The 15688-nt window shown below is 40.4% G+C and overlaps 1 protein-coding gene across 1 annotated transcript; it reads right to left on the reverse strand.

The window, feature by feature from the left end:
* Window positions 1-5679: 5679 nt before the first annotated feature.
* Window positions 5680-15217, reverse strand: LOC117357289 (zinc transporter 10-like). The gene is made up of 4 exons (XM_033937657.1): window positions 14767-15217; window positions 8495-8578; window positions 6913-7149; window positions 5680-6167 (listed from the first exon to the last, which is right to left on the reverse strand). Exons 1-4 carry the CDS (start codon window positions 15215-15217, stop codon window positions 5680-5682), a joined length of 1260 nt encoding a protein of 419 aa, XP_033793548.1.
* Between the last annotated feature and the right edge of the window lie 471 nt (window positions 15218-15688).

Below are 15688 nucleotides of genomic sequence, written 5' to 3' on the forward strand. Positions count from 1 at the left end.
TTGGCCATTTAACATGTATTAATTAGTTTGTGTTGACAACCCCAGTTAACCAATGTTAATGAGTCTTGTGTTAGTGTATTAGCATTGAAGCTAGCGCATTCATATGAAATGTATTGCAAAAAAAAGTGCAATTAATTTTTTTTAATGTTACCAATGAGTGTGTTTACTTTCTCACATTTTAATAGAGGATATTTCCCATATGCAATTTTGTGCAGTATTTGACTAACACATGTTAAGGGCAACACATGCTTGTAAAGTGCTTTATTATAGCTATCAAATAGCACATCCCCTCTTCTAGGTATAGCTCAACAATTTGGACCCAGAGCTTGATGGGCAGGAGCAACTGGGAATTACTCTAACCCAGGGGTCTCAAAGTTGGATTGCCTCCTTTAGGGCCGCAATCCAATTGGGTTTTCAGGATTTCCCCAATGAATATACATGAGATCTATGTGCTTGCACTGCTTTCAATGCATATTCAGTGGGGAAATCCTGAAAACCTGACTGGATTGCGGCCCTCAAGGAGGGACTTTGAGATCCCTTCTCTAACCCCAGCTGCTAGACACCAGGAACCCCCACCCCCAAAGTAAGTTCTGGGAGGAAATGGCCTAACGGGATCCAGAAAGTGGTCTATCCAACTGCAGAACCTCAAGAAGGAATTGGAAAAAATTAAGAGCATGACTAACCCCTCCCCCTTTTACAAAACCATAGCACGGTTTTCAGCACCGGCCAACAGCTCCGATGCTCATAGGAATTCTATTAGCGCCAGAGCCATTACCGCTGCGGCTAGTGCTAAAAATCATGCTATGGCCAATCATTTTCTTTTATCCCTCAAAATTCAGGCAGTGGCAGCGAGCTTTTTTCTAAATGCTGAGTGCCACCAGCTAAAATAGACCCATATGTTCAATGCATTGACCATCCGGATCTACAACAATACTTGAAAGCTATAGAGATACATCTAATATTCAGTGCTAGACCCGGCATACTTAACCAGGCACTGGCAATAAATATTACTGGTATTTGTATAGCTCCCTGCTTTGTCCTTACTCAACTCCAGGATTACCCCAGCACTGCTCAGTTAAGTGATATTAAATATTAGTGGCAAGATAAATTTAAAAAAAAATTTGTGGATTTCATCAAAATAAAGGCAATCTTTTATTATAAATGCGTGGGCATTTATTTGTGAGTGGAGTCTCCATTTTTGGCAGACTATCCAGTAAAGGGGCATGGGGGGACACTGTCTCTCTCCGCCTGTTGGAACCCCTTTGCTGAGTTTACAAATTTTTGTGTGTGCCCCTGGATCTGGCAAGTCTTGGCTACCTCCCAAACAAATTAGATTGTCCACGCTAGTAATCCTTTTTAATTAATATTAATCCTTACACAAACATCTCACTTCCGTTACTGCTTTAAGTGTGTTGCTTCTAAATGTCAGACCTTCTGATAGAAAATACACACAGCAAGTCCAATAATTATAAAACAAAATAAGAATTTTAATGGAGTCTGTTAAAATTAACAGATAAAAAAAATATTACATACATCCCAGCAGGGAAAGAGCATTATTATAGCAGTTTACTTCTACTGAAAACCACTATAGTGTAATATAAACATTTTTTTTCTCAAACTTTCTATGAATTTTACAGTACAACGAAAACCAAATTCCATGTGCAAAATGTTCAAATATTTACATCTGTGCAAAGGAGAACAGAAATGTTAAAGGAAACTTGCAAGTAACCAACCAGCAGCATCAAGGTTGTAGAAATTAAGATCGGTCCAAATCCTACATGAGCAAATTCCGAGTAAACAAAAACACGTTTGAATCATTTCATGCACACATACATTAGTAAAGGGGATGTCAAAGTCCCTCATCGAGGGCCACAATCCAGTTGGGTTTTCAGGATTTCCACAATGAATATGCATGAGATCTATTAGCATAGAAATAGATCTCAGGCATGTTCATTGGGGAAATCCTGAAAACCCGACTGGATTGCGGCCCTTGAGAAGGGACTTGGACACCCCTGCATTAGTATAAAATAATACAAAGCTATACACCTTTCAAATAAAAGCATTGAGAAATACAAGACTAGATCCCAAGTACCATAAAAATACAGCTTATTTTACCAAATCTAAGTACCCTGCAAGAAGAAAGAAGAATCTCATTAGCAGCAAAGACTAGTTCTGGAATCGGGTGCCTTTTCTTTTGGTTTGCTTCCCACCGTCTCCTCCAATGCTGACTTCAAAGCTAGCATATTATTAAATATACTGAGGAAGCTTTTCCAATAACGAATTTTCAAACACAAATGATCTAAGTAGCTTCTCTCTGAAATGTTAGCTAATGGAAAGTGCACTTGCTAAAAGTCACCTGCGTATTTGCATCTGGTTGTTATATGGGTGATTGATCAGGAATAAAGTAAGGCATACACTATGAAAATTCTCATGGAGTACGTCTTTAAATTGCAATTGTGTTTAAAATGTGGATTCAGCACTTTAAGTAGGACCTCAGTTTTAAGTCAGTTTACTTGTACATCCAGAAACTGCATATCTGGCCGGCTTACTTCAGTGTTAACATTTACGTAATCACACCTCATGGAAATAAATTCATTGTGGGGTTTCAATTAGATTCCGCAATCAATGTAACAGTGCTATGTTGATCTATGTCTCAAAGGCTATTGTAGTAGAATGGCCCATCTTCAACCTATGAACATGAATGACATAGTGACAAAATTCATCACTGTTCCCTTTCCCATCCCCATGGGGAGCCATATCCATGTGATTCTTTAAGGAGAGAGGGAAGAATCAGAGCATAAATGGGCACAACCTCAAGCCTTGCACTGAAGAATGCTGGTGTAGAAGGACTGAGGTTGAGATGGACACTAAAGAATAACACGGGATTGCTTCCCATGGGGACGGGAACGGTGATGAATTTTGTCACCGTGTCATTCTCTACCTATGAAATCTAAGCACCTTACTTTGCAGAAACCACAACATTGGAAGGATGGCTCCTAAATAGTGCTAGTATGGTATATGACCCGTCACTAATAATAAAATACAAAGCATAACAAAGTTGATTTTTTAGTAACTGAGTCTCTATGGGATGCTTTCTAAGCTAGAATCGGAGGAAAGATAGGTGGAAAAGTTGCAAAGATGGCTGGTAAGATACAAAAGCAATGTGGATGTATTGCCTCAGATTAGAGAATGACATGGGAATGGGTACCTACGGATAACTGCGGGGCAGGGATGGGGAGGGGACAGAGCCTGTAGGGAGGAGGACAAACTATATTCCTGTATCATTCTCTAAAAGGCTGTTCCAACTAGATGGAATAGCATCTATAAAAGTGGCCTCAAACTCAAAACCTTTGCAGGGCCACATTTTGGATTTGTAGGTACTTGGAGGGCCTCAGAAAAAAATAGTTAATATCTTATTAAGAAATTACAATTTTGCGTGAGGTAAAACTCTTTATAGTTTATAAATCTTCCCTTTTGGCTAAGTCATAATAATAATATTGTCATTTATAGCTAAAGAGATATATGATCAAGAAACTGTTTTATTTTACTTTTGTGATGATAAACATACTGAGGGCCTCAAAATAGTACCTGGTGGGCCGCATGTGGCCCCCGGGCTGCGTGTTTGAGACCACTGATCTATAACATGCCAGTTTCATTTATTTATTCAATTTTATATACCGTTCTCCCAGGGGAGCTCAGAACGGTTTACATGAATTTATTCAGGTACTCAAGCATTTTTCTCTGTCTGTCCCGGTGGGCTCACAGTCTATCTAATGTACCTGGGGCAATGGGGGGTTAAGTGAATTGCCCAGGGTCACAAGGAGCAGCGTGAGTTTGAACCCACAACCTCAGGGTGCTGAGGCTGCAGTTTTAACCACTGCGCCACACTCTCCCCACACATTTTGGACAATTAATTATCTTCCAAGACGATGCATAAGCACAGGCAATGAATCTTTGGGAAGGTTATAGCAAAACCAGATTGACATGAAAGGCTTTAAGTATTTGTGATTTACAAACAGAAGTACCAAATATTGTCCCTTTTTATACTGTAATAAAAAGATTTAAATATAAAATCATGTGTTCGAGGTTTGAGCAGATGAGAAAAGAGTCCACGGAGACAGGGTGGGGGCAGGTACAGAATTTGCAATGTTGAGGCAGGGACGAAGACAGAGCCCGCGGGGACAGAGACAGAGGCCTCGGGGATGGGGCCAAACTTTGCTCCCATGTCATTCTCTACCACTGATCATTCAAAAATTTGAATTCTGTGTGCAAATATTAAATAACAAGAGAGTTGGCATTGTCAATGACTATTCTTGCTCTCAGAGAAGTAACAATGAACAAGAGGGAAACAGAATCTGGAAACGTGCCCATGCTCCACTGCTAAAGTGCCTCGTCTCCTCCATTAACTCCATGCCCCCAAACTAGATCAGTTTGGAATGTATTAAACAAAGGGAAAGTCCAACCCAAAGCCAGAGTGCCTAGGAATTGGTATTAGTGCCCAATCTGCGAGGTATAGAAACAAGCTTCCACTAGTCCACAATCTTTCCCAAATCACTCCATTTCCTGTTTTGATATAGGTGAGTGAGGCTACCCTTGCAACTGAATTCCATTCATTGGAATACCCTATCTGACACTTAATCTGAATCTGATAATGCATTAAAAAAAAAAAAAAAATCAGTTAAAACATCCTGAGGGTACAGAGTTCTACCACTGTGCCAAATGTCCGTTTATTTGTTCAATGTCAGTAGCAGCTCTGTTAGGCTACATGACAGATGACAATGATCCCGATCACTCCATCAGTCAAAATATTATTGGCTAAAACTGGATCAATGTACAACACAAAGTGGAAAGCAAATACAATGCAGTTACAGTGTATTCAATGTAGGTGGTAGGATCCTACTCATATCTCTAGGCTCTGCCTTTAATAACTCTGTTATATCAAAACATTGCTATCAAACTTCAATTACACACATACAAAACACACCCCAAGACTCACACACTTACATACAGGACTGCTGAAGTCCCAGAAGATAGGAGGACAAATTTCAGCTTTATCTCCTAAAACTCTGAGGGAGTCTGGGGAATATTAGAGACAAGAGACCTTCTTGGAAAGTTTCCTCCATGTTATGACATTTTTGGTGACCCAGCAAGGTTCAGTTCAAAAACAGAACTGCTAGATCTGGGCCTGAGAACTCATAAACCATATTAGGAATACAAGTGATGGGTTACTGGCTTGTTGGACTTCACCGTGGAACACCAGCTCTTTATAGGGTTCAAGTGTGAAGGTCACACTAGTAGGTTGACTTGAACAAATGCTCCCAATATTGTCAATGAAGCACTGTAAAATGCAGCAGCAAAAAAACAATGAGGTCTCAGTGCACCTCAACAAAAAATAGTCCCTGCTTCCTGTAAAGTGCCTACTCCCTGCACAAAATGATGCCTTTACAAAACAGTGTGAGCATTACACTAGCAACAGAAATGTTTTACATAACTGTTAAGTTCCTGAAAATACGACATAATCCCCATTACATCTTCAGGATTTCAATAGCAGCTCTGGTTGGCAGTCCGTGCCCAGCAGACTTCCTTACATAATTGTCAGCAATGGCTGACATATCAGGCGTGGCTGTGTAACCACACTACCTTGTTCAAAGCTAGTTTTCTATAGGCTAGCTGAGCAGCTTAAAATCGTGTGCTTTTTGAGTTCAAAATTTCACCTGTTTTCTCAGTGTCTTTACTATTTCCCTCCGTTTTCTCCCTCCCCTTTCCCCAGCATGGTTCAACAGAAATTTCAAATTCATCAGTCCCGCTTAATGCTTCAGCCTTAGAGAGTGTCTGAGCTGTGTTCCCATTCATCTCCACACTGCTGCTAACGTGTGCCATGGTTGCAAGCTTCTGACTGCAGCAGAGCTTGGAGTCACACTTCTGGGAGATGCAGGGAAAGCTGCAAGATAAGGAGCCATCGTGCTGGTTGATGAATTCAGGCTGGATGGTCACGGAGTGGATTCCAGCGCTGTGGAGCATTTGACGCATTTTGGGAGTGGCCACTTTGTAACTGGTGACATCTTGGCATTTGACATGGAGCGTGGCTATGTTCCTGCCACTAACAAGTCCCCAGACGTGCATTTCATGGATGCTGCCAACTCCTGACACCTTGGAAAGTTTCATACCTGAAACACACAAAGCCATTCAATGGGAGGTGAGCATCATGCTTTCAAAGATATGCACTTCAAAAGGCACTAACATTAATCCATTATTATTTTAAAATTCTATTTAGAAAAAATCCTCTATAGTTCTTTAGTCTTTCCTACCAGTCCTTAAGGATTGCCAATAGGTCAGGTTTTCAGGATATTCCTAATGAATATGCATGAGGGACAATGGGGGTAGCAGTCATGTAAATCTCTCTTGCATATTCATTAGGGATATCCTGAAAGCTCAACCTACATACTGGCAGAGGAAGCGCTACAGTCACTGATGGAAAAACCAAGGTCCCAATATTCATCCCACGATAGTAAGCAGCTTGTAAGCCGCTCACAGCCATTGGCTGAATAAATCCTGGATATGTAATGCCTGGACATGTCCAGCTTTCAGTACTAAATATTCAGGTATCTGCTGTCACCCATAATTTAACTGGGCACCAGCCAATATTCAGACTGGTAACTTTATGCACTTACTTAGCTAGTTAACAGACTGAATATTACCACTAACTGGATAAGTTTGGGCTCCATCCAAGCTCTGCCCAGAGAGTTTTCAAACACATACGTGACTCTAAATTTCCCATCCCCAGAAAGCACAAAGCTTTTATGCACACAATGCACAGAAATCCTTCTAGAAATAAAATGACCCTGGTACACAGTCTTAATTCTCAAAGCGTAAATTGTCAAGAGATGGGGCAAGGGCAAACAATTATCTTACCAATCTCTTCTACATCGACACCTTTCGGTACCATCTGCAGCAAAATTGTAGCCGATTCTTTCATTAGAGGGAAGGCCGAGGCTAAAATAATAATGACCACGAGCACAGTCAGGGTTGGATCAATATAGCACTGCCAGGTACACTCGTTGCCCTCCAGAGGTCTCACATAGAAGATAGTGCCAGTAACCACCACGACTACTGATCCCAGAGCATCTCCCATGACAAGCAGCAGCACACCTACACAAAGACAGGAAATGGTTGCTTAATTGTCTGTTTCTTTCCTTGAGGTCAAGCTACCTTCATGTCAAAATCCACCACCGTGTGATCCCATAGAGTGATATGTCACATCATTGGGTTATAAAGAATTATAGTACTCTACTCTGAGGCTTTTTCTCACTAAACTCCCCCCCCCCCCCTTTTTACTAAGTCACAATAGAGGTTTCTACTGCAGGCCTGGAGCAGTAAATGCTCTGACGCTCATAGAATTCTATGAACGTCAGAGAAACATTGGAGCATTTAGTGATCTGGGCCGCAATAGAAACCTCTGCCGCAGCTTAGTAAAAGTGTGTATGGGGAGCGGAGGGGGTAAATCATTTCATTATACCTTGTTTTACTGTATAAACAACTTGCCTTGAATTTAGCCTTTCATCTGTCTATCCTAATACACTCTCTGTACTACCCATCTTGTCCTCACCTAGTATCTGCATTTGACCCCCTCGGCTCTAGGATAAGCTGTATTACAGAAAGCAGTGTCATTGGAACAGACTCCCACTGCAGGTGATTGAGGCCAACAGCGTGTCAGATTTTAAGAGAAAATGGGATATTCACAAGGGATCCCTAAGGGAGTGAAACCAGGGGGGCGGGTATTTGGAATGGGCAGACTTGGTGGGCTATAGCCCTTTTCTGCCATCTTTTTCTATGTTTCTATATCTATGTTATTTCAAAGTTCTGATTTGTGCTTATTAGATGCTTCATAATTATTACATGCGTCATAATTATTACATCTCCCTTTTTGTATGTATTATATCTCTCATTTGAGCTTTTGAAACTGTTTCATGGTAGCCCTATTAAAAAGTTTCAATTTACTGACTTTTGTCTTTACCTCATTCATTGTGTTTGTGTTTAATATTTGGTCTTTTTACCAATGTTATGCTGTTAACAAAACTGTAAGTTTTATGTTGAATTATACCAGCTGTACACTGCCATGGGTGAATGTCTTCATAAAGGTGGTTAATAAATCTCAATAACTAAATAATGATTTGAGAACCTGCAGACCAGGTCATGTTGGTCTCGTGGTCTCTGCTTTCCCAATATTTCCTCATTTAATTTCAAATTCAACTCTGACCTGCCTTGATTTTCTCAAGTCACAACACAATAATTCCCTGTCATTTTGTCAAAGAAAACTGGTTTTTCATCTCATTCGGCCTCTTTTGCCCCATTGGGCAATCTATTCCTGTAGCAAATGAGCCTGTTTGCACAGGAGAAATCACTGTAAGGAGAGTTTTCCCCTCTGACTGCTCTTGCATGGCACTGGCCTTGCTATCAGTATCTAGACTGTATCATAATATTCATAATATGGTACCTCTAATATTCAGGGTAGCCGCTTTCTCGGCATCAGTTTGTTTTCCTTGCTCATCAGACTCGTCCTGGACGCTCACAGAATCACCTGTAACCAAAAAAGAAAACGTGTTGTGTATAAATTCCGCAAATGAAAGAAACCAATTTTCTCAAAACCAAGTCATTCGGTTATGAAATCTCTAATGCAAACCACATCCACACACTTTCCCAAAACCCGCCACTTGGATCAGTGGTAGCCTGCTGGACTTTGCACAGGCTTTAATCATCACCCTAAGAAATGAAATTCAGTTAAGTTTCAAGTTTATTAAGATTTGTTATCTATGCAATATCATATACTTCAATGCGTATAACAACTTTTTAAAAAAAATAAAAATAAAAAAGGGGGAGGACTGTAGCTATCTTCCTTTGGCGGGAAAAGAGGTAGGGTTACCATATTTGGGAAGACAAAAAGAGGGGGGGGACACCACACCCTGCCCCTGGCCAACGAGGTAAATGCAACAACACTCATTCAATTCCTATGAACGTCGGAGCATTTACCTTGCCGGCCAGCACTAAAACATTCTAAGAAGGGTCCTGAATTATTTATAGGCATCGTCCAGATAAAGAAGAATCAAGGTAGAGGAGGAAACCATGGGAAGACAAAGCAATATTACAAATTAACAGACATTGGATTTTTTTTTTTTTTTTTAAAGGATTTTCTCCCATTTTGTTCCTGTAAGAATATCCAGTTACAGTTTTAGGAATTATAGTCTATGGCAGTGGTTCCCAAACCTGTCCGGGGGGACCCCCAGCCAGTCAGGTTTTCAAGATATCCCTAATGAATATGCATGAGATAGATTTGCATACCTGTCACTTCCATTATATGCAAATCTCTCTCATGCATATTCATTAGGGATATCTTAAAAACCTGACTGGCTGAGGGTCCCCCAGGACAGGTTTGGGAACCACTGGTCTATGGGGTAGATTTAAAAAAAAGGCTCCCAAATTTAGGCCACAACACAAAGAAAACATAGCCCCACATGTGAAAATATGAAACAAAAAAGGAGTGGGGAAGAAACACGATCAACCAAACTCAAGAGCAAACAGTTTATTGAAAATACATGAACAAAGTAATGCATTTACACAAAGATATGCAGGTCTAACATAAGAGTCTTTCAGTCCTTAAGGTAATAGACCCCCCAACATGGTCAGTAGGAAAAAGGAGATATTGATGCCCCTGTATAAGAGACTCAGGGATCCTTTTACTAAGGTGCGCGAGCATTTTTAGCGCACGCAGGATATTACCCTGCGCTAGGCGGCTAGAACTAATGCCAGCTCAATGGTGGCGTTAAGGTCTAGTGTACGCTACTCCACGCGTTAATGCCCTAACGCAGCTTAGCAAAAGGAGCCCTCAGAGACCTCATTTAGAATAAGTGACCGCACTTTCAAAGAGATATAAAACAGGATGGAGTCAGTCCAGAGGAAGGCAACTACAGAGGAGGGCACTGATGGTCTACATCAGTGGTTCTTAAATCTGTCCTGGGGACCCACAGCCAGCCAGGTATTTAAGATATCCCTAATGAATATGCATGAGGCAGGTTTGCATGCCTGTCACCTCTATTATATGCAAATTTCAACCTGGTTTTGGTACAAACTTCCCAAAGAATCAGTGGGCTATATTTTTACATCATTTGGGAAAGTAACTGGCTTGGATGTAGAAAAGAACCTAGACTGTGTAATGGAAAAACAGGAAAATAAGTGTCTATTAAATGTTGGAAATGTTCCTTGATGCTAGCAATGATGAATGAATCTGAAGCGGGAACAGTAAGATGCTTGAGCAGCTGGGCACATAATGGAAGGATGTTGTAATGTAGAAGGTAGGAGGATGATCAGCAGACAAGACTCTTGTTGCCACATCGAAGGCAGACAAGAAACAAATGGTGTCATTTAACAGTAGTTCATGTAAATCCAAAAGCTACTTTTGCAGTTTTGGGGTTTTTTTAATCATTGAATTCCGTTGCGAATTGTCTAAAATATGTTGCTTTTCCATAGAGAATGACATGGGGACAAAGTTTGCCCCTATCCCCGCCCTGTGGGCTCCGTCCCCATCCCTGTCCCGCAGGTACCTATCCCTGTGTCATTCTCTAATCAGGAGTCATAAAAAGGAGGAAAGGATGCAATGTGTCCTACACTGGGCAACATAAAAAAATTAAATACTATTTAGGGAGGTGTAGTTGATGTTATGTGCAACTTCACCAATATTAATAGACAGGACTGTTCATTAATACTTTAACTGCATTCATGATAATTAATACCGCATTACTCTTAACACACTTTAGTATATCAATCTTTGGATACTATACTTCCTACTATTGTAGATATGGATACCTAGCTATGAGCCATTCTGCACTTTGCCTTTGCATGCCCTTTCAGCATGGTGTTTTGTACATCTTGTATGTGTGTATTTTTATCATTGCAAATTAAGATCACTTTTGTAATTAATAGTGTTTTGGGGAAGAGTTGGGGGGGGGGGGGGGAGCTCGCATCAATCAGGAAAAATGTTCCTGTCAGTTTGGAAAAGGTTGTTTTTTGGATTGTTTTTTTTTAAAGTCTAGGAGTTTAGGGACTAAGCATTAGGCTACCAGCCTTCATAATATCTAGGCATGATCTGCAGCAAAACATCACATTTAATATCATTAGTATACCAGGCATTTAATTCTTTGTTTTGTAGAATGAACATTAATGACATGGAGTTGGGAACGGTGATCGGGGGGGTGCTCTTCCTTGTCAACTATATTAAGCCTTTGCTTTGTTTCCTTATCATTCTTTGGTGCCCTGGGGCGGGGGGATTGGTGGGGGGGAGGGTTCTGGAGTGTATGGGGGGATGTGAGTTCTGTTGCGTGGTATGGATGGAATTGCGAGTCTGTGGTGGTGTATGCTTTGCTTGGTCCTTTGGGACCCTTCTATATAAAAAGGTGAGGGGTCACTGTCCATGATATCTGGTTTTCCTGCTCATTTTGAATCCTATTTTGACCTTCCCTAGGGTGTCCCTGTTTACTTTTTTTTTACCTCTTTTATTGATCCTTCTTGTCTACCTGGTGGGGACTACTGGGGAGGATAGGTATATTTCGTGGCATTTCTTTGTTTTCTTTCTCATTTGTATTGGACCATGCCTTTGTTGTTGTTCTTGCTCTTTGGCAATGTACCCTGTTGGGTGGTGTACCTGTCACTGTTAATAAACATAAGTTTAAAAAAAAAAAATAAATGACATTTTAACCTTAGTGCACTGGGCATACTCTAGAGCAGGGGTTCTCAACTCAGTCCTTAGGACACACTTAGCCAGTCATGTTTTCAGAAAATCCGCAATGAATATGCATGAGAAGCTTTCTATGCAAGTCCATCTCATGCATATTCAATGTGGATATCCCAAGCACTGCTCTAGAGATCAATTTCACAGGGATTTCACCACTAGACCCAGAAGAGATGAAGATTCCATCTTCAATGACAACCAAAAAGCATGTTACTTCTTCATGTACTTCTAGCTTCATTAAAAGAAAATGATTTGAGGCTGTAAACAGTGAATATAACAGGTTTTTCATCTATGTGCACAGCTTCCTCTGAATACCTCACCCACAGAAATAGCAAGTACCCGGTACATGAACTCTTGTGCACCTGAATTAAGTGTAAATTAACCTTGGTAACTTCTCCTTGAAAATCTGCTTAACACAGGTACACAAACTCCAGAGTATTGTGCCACTGGACCAGGTTTGTGTACCTGTGTTAAGCAGTTTTTCAAGGAGAAGTTACCAAGGTGGTGGACATTTTCAAATACATTCTGTTTCTGTGTCCATCAGAATGTCTTAGCATGCAGCACTTTCTCCCCAGCTAATTTCCCCTTGTGTGTGGAGCTTGGATAGAGAAGTACATTGTGGCAGAACAAAATCCTAAAAGCGGCCATTGCCCCCTGGGGCCTTCAAATGAAGAACACTGGATTAATCTGTTTGACTGCAGCATTCTATTAATCTTGCTTTCCTGATTTATAATGCCATTTCTTTTCTTCATCTTTTTTTTTTTATTATTAATTTGTACAATGCCTTAGTATTGTTTCAAGGAAAGGTGGTATATTAAACCTAGGAAACCATATCTTTCCTTTTCCAACAAGTAAATTTGTAAAAATAGCAAACTTTGACATAAAAAAAGGAACTGTCCTGGGTTTTCAAGATATCCTTAATGAATATGCATGAGGCAGATTTGCATACCTGTCATCTCTATTATATGCAAATTTCAATCCGGTTTTGGTACCTTTCCAAAAAAATCAGTTGGCTATATTTTTACATCATTTGGGAAGGCAATTGGATTGATTTTCAAACATGGGTGTAGAAAAGAACCTAGACTGTGTAGTGGATGAACTGAAAAGCAAAATTAAAAGGGACAGTGCTGAAACGGTCGGGAAGAACATCCCGCAATGAAAAGACCGTGCTGAACTGGCAGCAATAGAAGGGCAGTGATGAATTGGCAGCTCTTAAAGGTCCGCAATGAATCATCCCATTCTCATGGGAGATGGGAAGATTTTCACTTGAATTATCAGCCTGATGCCCTCCATCCCTCATTTTAACATTTCCTATATAAATGTGTGCTCACAGAAAATACAAAGACTAATATCTTAACAATAAAAAACAGGGTTACATATTAGTAGGAAGATTGCATCATATCTTACAACTGCTAACATTCACTTGAAAGTACTTTGTAGGCTTTATGAGTGCAAACACATATTAATTGCACATTAGGAGATATATATGAGCTAAAAAGCCTTAGCACTTTTGACTATGATGTCAATGCAGCTAAGCATCTTCATAAATCAAACATTTTGCCTGGATGATGATACTGGGGTCGAGAGTTCAGCAGCTGAGTTGTTCATATTTTTGCATTTTAACCCTTTGATGCCTGCAATTAAAACTCAAATTCTGGCAAAATGCATCAGAACTGCAGGATACTTTGCACCATACAAAGAATGGATTTCAAGATGGAGCACACTTTGCCATAAAAAAAAAATCAGCATCAAATACAATTTGGTATATATGGCAACTTTTGTCCACAAAGAATTCCAAGGCACCATTAACTAGCATGCATAAGCAAGGTGTACAGCCCAGCGATGCTTTTCCTGGGGCCGCTTTCTGTTGCACTTGGTTGAGAATATTTTGTGCAGATTTGTAGGGTGCGGCGTCCCAAAACCTATCTTCATGATCTCAGCACCAAATATGGCCGTTTATGCTTGACATATTTGCATATACTGTATCAGCAACCCAAAAGAGGTAAGTTTATTTCATTCATATTCATTATACACTTCTCCCTCCGTAATCGTGGGTTCAGCAATCGTGGTTTCGATTATTCATGGTTTTTAGCTTGCTGGCCCCTCCCCCCAAATTACATCAGCTTGCATAGAGAAATCCTCGATTCCAAGTGTTTACAGAGAAAATCACTGAGTCCCAGCACTTTCTTCACCGTGTTTTGCCTCTCCTTCAGGAACAGGCCAGGTCTCCCACCATGTTATTCGTGGTTTCACCATATTCACAATGGTTTTTAATAGAAAAGAGCAAATAACATATGATAAAGTTATTCGCAGTTTTTCTGTATTTGCGGTTCTGTTAATCCCCTATCACAGCGAATACGGAGGGAGAAGTGTACATATCCTGTGAAGTCCCTAGGGTAGCTTCTGCTGTAGGGGCTCAGAATTTGCAGGCTAGAAAGGGCCAATACAAAATCTGTCACAATTCAGACATTTTTAAAGTAGCTCTAAGGGGGCTTTTTACTAAAGATTACCATGTTACCTTACACAGGATCCTTTTTTAAAAAAAATTCTCATAGGTCCTGCTGCAGATAACATGAGCTAATCTTTAGTAAAGGGCTTCCTAAAAGAAAACTGCAACTTATATAATTAACCCTTTAATTGGCAGATGGTGAAACGGCTGCTTTACGTAACTTGGGGGCTCCTTTTACTAAGCGCATGCACAAGATTGGCGTGCTCTAGCTGAAAAATTGCTGCCTGCTTAGGAGGCGTGCATATTAGCGTGCGCTAAAACCGCCAGCACGCCTTTGTAAAAGGAGCCCTAGATGTTGAACGAGAGCAACAGTGCCAAGTAACAGGCATTTGGAGACGCAGATCTCCCATAAGAACCATAGAAGACACGTTGCTTCTGAGCAACAATGCCAAAAAAGGGCCAAATTTGCACAACTGAAAATATTTTAAAAAGTCGTTATTCTCAATTCTACAGTAGTCAAATTCATGAAAATATTTACCTGTCGCACACTCTTCGTCGGCAGTGTGTCGTTTAGGAAGGCAGCAGTCCAGAAAAATGAGATAATTTAGAAAGTTGATCGCTACACCTACGACTCCAATAATCAGCACAAGAAGGGCATTTTCTGTCATCTGTGGCCCGATGAACCTCTTAATGGCCTCTATCAGGATGGTAAACATTAGTGCTGTGGCAAACACAGAATTGCCAAAGGCTCCCACCACGTCGGCCCTGGGGAAGCCGTACGTGTTCCTTCTGTGCCACTGGACTCGGCTAAAACGGACTCCAACTAAACCTATAATCATCGATATCAAATGGGATAAGACGCCAAAGGCATCAGATGCCAAGGAAAGGGAGTTCCCAATGTAGCCTACCACCAGCTCCAGCACAAAAATAAGAAAACTTATAATACACATTATGATCAGCCGACTAGTTCTGCCCGTGTAGCGCCCCATCTCTGCACTTTCCACCAACTAATCTTGAGTCCTAGAAGATTCTGAGGCTTTAGCAACTTCAGCTCTACATCTCCCTTTTATACTTTACCAATCAGCTTGCATCGACACTGAAGCTCACATTTTATGATGCAGTAAAATAATAAAACCATTCAAAGATGCAATTATAGGAAAGAGCAAGTGACTTGAACATAGTTTTGTGTCAAAAGTAATCCACCCTGCCCATCTTTGACAACTTTTCTATTTGTTAAGTGCTTAAAAAATTAAAAATATCCGCCAAAGCAGCCATCACAATCATTTTCCAAGATAAAATTAAATTTGAGCATTGCCGCTGTTAAATCATACCAGGCATACTTGTATTAAGTTTCAAACATCCTCTGTGTACCAAATGCAAAATAACCTGAACTCAGAAGATATCTTGAAAAAGCAAAAATTAATGTTTTAATGCTATTCCTTAGGTCTTGGAAAATTCCT

Source organism: Geotrypetes seraphini, chromosome 3 (assembly GCF_902459505.1).
Source record: "Geotrypetes seraphini chromosome 3, aGeoSer1.1, whole genome shotgun sequence".
NCBI classification, from domain to species: Eukaryota; Metazoa; Chordata; class Amphibia; order Gymnophiona; family Dermophiidae; genus Geotrypetes; species Geotrypetes seraphini.

Coding starts and splice junctions, on each gene's coding strand:
- LOC117357289 (XM_033937657.1), bottom strand. CDS start 15,217: ATGGGGCGCTACACGGGCAGAACTAGTCGGCTGATCATAATGTGTATT. Junction 8,579..14,766: donor CGACGAAGAGTGTGCGACAG/GTAAATATTTTC, acceptor TTTTGGTTACAG/GTGATTCTGTGAGCGTCCAG. Junction 6,168..6,912: donor TGTCGATGTAGAAGAGATTG/GTAAGATAATTG, acceptor TGTGTGTTTCAG/GTATGAAACTTTCCAAGGTG.